The 3,341-nt window shown below is 35.1% G+C and overlaps 1 protein-coding gene across 4 annotated transcripts in view; it reads right to left on the reverse strand.

Moving 5' to 3' along the window:
• Positions 1–359: 359 nt before the first annotated feature.
• LOC109541677 (reticulon-1-A) overlaps positions 360–3,341 on the reverse strand; it is a 7,802-nt gene continuing 4,820 nt past the window's right edge. For all 4 annotated transcript variants that reach the window (XM_019910583.2, XM_019910587.2, XM_019910586.2 and 1 more), the window contains 4 exons: positions 2,844–3,051; positions 2,448–2,656; positions 1,252–1,357; positions 360–1,164 (listed from right to left, as the gene is read on the reverse strand). In XM_019910583.2, coding sequence (XP_019766142.2) covers positions 1,116–1,164; positions 1,252–1,357; positions 2,448–2,656; positions 2,844–3,051 — 572 coding nt within the window. In that variant the 3' untranslated portion in view covers positions 360–1,115. The remainder of the gene's footprint in view (positions 1,165–1,251; positions 1,358–2,447; positions 2,657–2,843; positions 3,052–3,341) is intronic.

Here is a 3,341-nt window from a genome sequence, read left to right on the forward strand (position 1 = left end):
GCTGTAAATACGAGATTTGTATTCCTAGTATAGGCTCTAATTTAATTAAACGTTGCTGATGAAAAGTCGATTACGCATATAACGCGTGAATAAAGTAGTGACCAATTAGTTCTATCTATATATTTGGACGTGGCAGACGGGAGAAACTTTTATTGTTGGTCAACTTAGGACAAAACAGGTAGGATATTCAGTTGTTCAAGGTAAGTAAAAACACATTTGATATTCTTGTCTTCGACAATGAGAAGACTGAAAAACTACAAGTTATTGGCTGACAACCCTGGAAGAATAGTAGGTAGAAGGTTTTGACTGAGAAATAACTGCCAATTGGCTTGTAGTTTCCATTCGAATACAAATATTAATTTATGATTAAAAAGACTTTAATTCGCTATTGCCAAAAACATAATTAACTGGAGACAAAACGGAGAATGTTTTAAACATTATGACATCTATAAATATCTCAGCTCATTAACAGTAAGATAGGTACTATTGCGAACACAGATTTAATCTAACATGGATGATGAAAGGTGTTGAACAGTGCATATCAGAGAAGCCAAGTAATATCATCTTTAATAAAATTAACAATTCCACTCTATACGGAGTGGAGTTGCCGATATAATTAAAACACATAATAAAGCATTTTATTGTTAACGTTAATTCTAAGGCTTTGCCAATAGTTTATGTATACTTAACAATGCAATGCAAGAAATCATGTACATACATACACCTCTTAAGCAGAAGGTTTAAAGTGATTTCGCAAAAGCTTATGGCTGTACATTAACAAAAAAACGGCAACAAACTTGCACAAATAACCTCGTAAGAGAGTATAACACTAATAATATCAACAGCACATGCATTACGGTTATGTCCCATTAAACATCTATCAATATTCTTGCATTACAATAATTATAATTAATCTCTAAAGTATATCGAAATTTTCAAACGCCATTAAATCTACCAAGCCACATGACTAGTGGGCTACCTGAACTGATGATAGATAGGTACATCTTGAATGTTTGCTCCAAACAATAACATCCGGATGTTTTTGTTTGGCATATGTTTCTTTTGTCTTAATTAACGTACAATAATGCAGCTATAGATGTTAGAAAACTGTCGATTTACTCCACTTTCTCGCCCTTCTTTCCAATTGGAATCGCCGCTTTCACTCTGAAACATTGTTTTAAAAGTTGAGTGAAAACGTAAATGAGTAGATACTGTTGAATAAATCTGTATAAAAACAGCACCAATACTCACTTGGTAGTAATTTCAGCAATTTTTATTCGTACTATTTCGAGATTGGTATCAATTTGGACTTGATTTGCCTCATAAACCTTCGGCAGGGTGAACAATGTGACCCACGCTGTATCAAAAGTAAGCAATAAATATTTTTCAAATCTATTAATAAATCACCATGAAAATTCACTGGTTGAAAAAATCTACAGAGTTTTTTTTCTAGTGTCATCCTTTTAACCCGCGAAGTTGTTTGTGGTACGCCACTGACTTCGATCGAACAAATTTTTGAATTTGTTGTCAAAGTTAGGAATTTTGTTTTCTTTTAACTCTTCCAGCCCTGAGGAAGGCGTCAATAAAGTGCCGAAAGCTGGGTAGCTAAAAAGTTTTTCTTTTTCTCCACCACTGCCCAGACCGAATTCCCAAGAAAATCAACCATCTCGCTATTTAATAAAAATGGCTCGACAATTCTCATTCAATGAGCAAGTAGGAGGAGAGTAACCGCCCAAGAAGTGGGGAAGCGGAGGTCATTTTGAACAGCACCTTTAATTTATGGAATAAAAAATTTACTTTTTAATTTTATGAAATTAATTGCATAATAAATTGAAATATCCGTTACATTTTTGGGAATTTTTATTTGGATTAGCTTAAAGCCGATAATCCCCACTCATTGTAAATTAAATATTAAAGTAAAAAAATCAACTTTAATCCCTATTTTAACTTCAACTTGCACTTCAAGCTTTCACAAAACAAAATGTGAACAAAAGGACACAAAAAAATGTATAGGAAAATTGTACAAATAACTCGAAAAAGACGGCAGATACGAAAAAACGGCAAGAGAAAATAAAACTCTTAAATTGGACATCAAATTCAAAAATTTGTTCAGTTAAGGTCAGTGGCGCACCACAAAAAAGTTCGGGGGCAAAACGGGGGATATGCCCAGTAGGCCACGTTCAAAATTTGAGCAAAATATCGAATAAACTGTAGGAGTAAGTTGCCACTTCCACCGGGTATGTTCTGTGACAAGTATTTCTCAAATAATTACTGAATGATTATTGTAGAATGGCTCCTGGAGACATTACTGTTTAAAGTAAAAAAAAAAAAAACTAAAAACACTTGATTTTAAAACACAACTATCTTTTCATGTACTATTTACTACTACTTTTATGCAACTTTCAAAAAGAACCGATCTGCACACAAATAGATATGCACAAACTTACCGATAATCACCAAAGTCATGCCATTGAACCATGAGCCCAAGTAAGTGAGCACCCATAAGAACACCCCAAACTTGAAAGAGTCTACCAAATCCTCGACTAGAAAGAGCCTCCTAAGCTCGCTGATGGCAGCATTTACGTGCGCGACCGCAATTTGAGAAACTTCTTGGGCTTTTTGCGGGGACAACGAAACGTCCATGTCCAGGTATTCCCTAAAATTGTACACACAATTAAATGCTCTGGGCAAAAAAAGGTCAGCTGGAAGGTTGCCACAGACATTGTTTTTCAAAAACAAGCAACGACTTTTGCATTTTTACACCACGCATAATTTCAAATCATATTGTTTGGCCATAGCTGTTGCTTCTATCTGAAAGTCTACAGCGCTGGATAGACACTTACTTGAATGGATGGCCATCGCCAGTTTTTTGAACTGCTTGAATGATGTTCTTGTAGATCCTAAACGCTACGGTGCCAGTTAGAGCGAGCAAAGAGGCGTAGGCAACCACACTGATGAGAGATACGTATGTGAGAGCCAATAACACCAAGAGAACTCCTCCGAAAACGGGTACGGATTTTTTCGGATCTCTCCAGTATATCAGACACTCGACTATAAAGAAAACACATTTTCTGTAATTTTTTCATTGTACGTACTTTTCTGACTGTGTTTCAATTCCAAATTAAAATCAAATCCTGGGTTCTTCAGTCATTTATTGTTCATTTATCAATTAAAAAAACGTTTCGGTGTTTTCCACCATCATCAGTTTCAATGTGTAGCGTTGTTGCCTAAAGTAGCAACAACGCTACACATTGAAACTGATGATGGTGGAAAACACCGAAACGTTTTTTTAATTGATAAATGAACAATAAATGACTGAAGAACCCAGGATTTGATTTTAA

The sequence above is a fragment of the Dendroctonus ponderosae genome, unplaced genomic scaffold (assembly GCF_020466585.1).
Source record: "Dendroctonus ponderosae isolate FM_Combo_2020 unplaced genomic scaffold, Dpon_F_20191213v2 Dpon_F_20191213_1, whole genome shotgun sequence".
Classification (NCBI taxonomy): domain Eukaryota; kingdom Metazoa; phylum Arthropoda; class Insecta; order Coleoptera; family Curculionidae; genus Dendroctonus; species Dendroctonus ponderosae.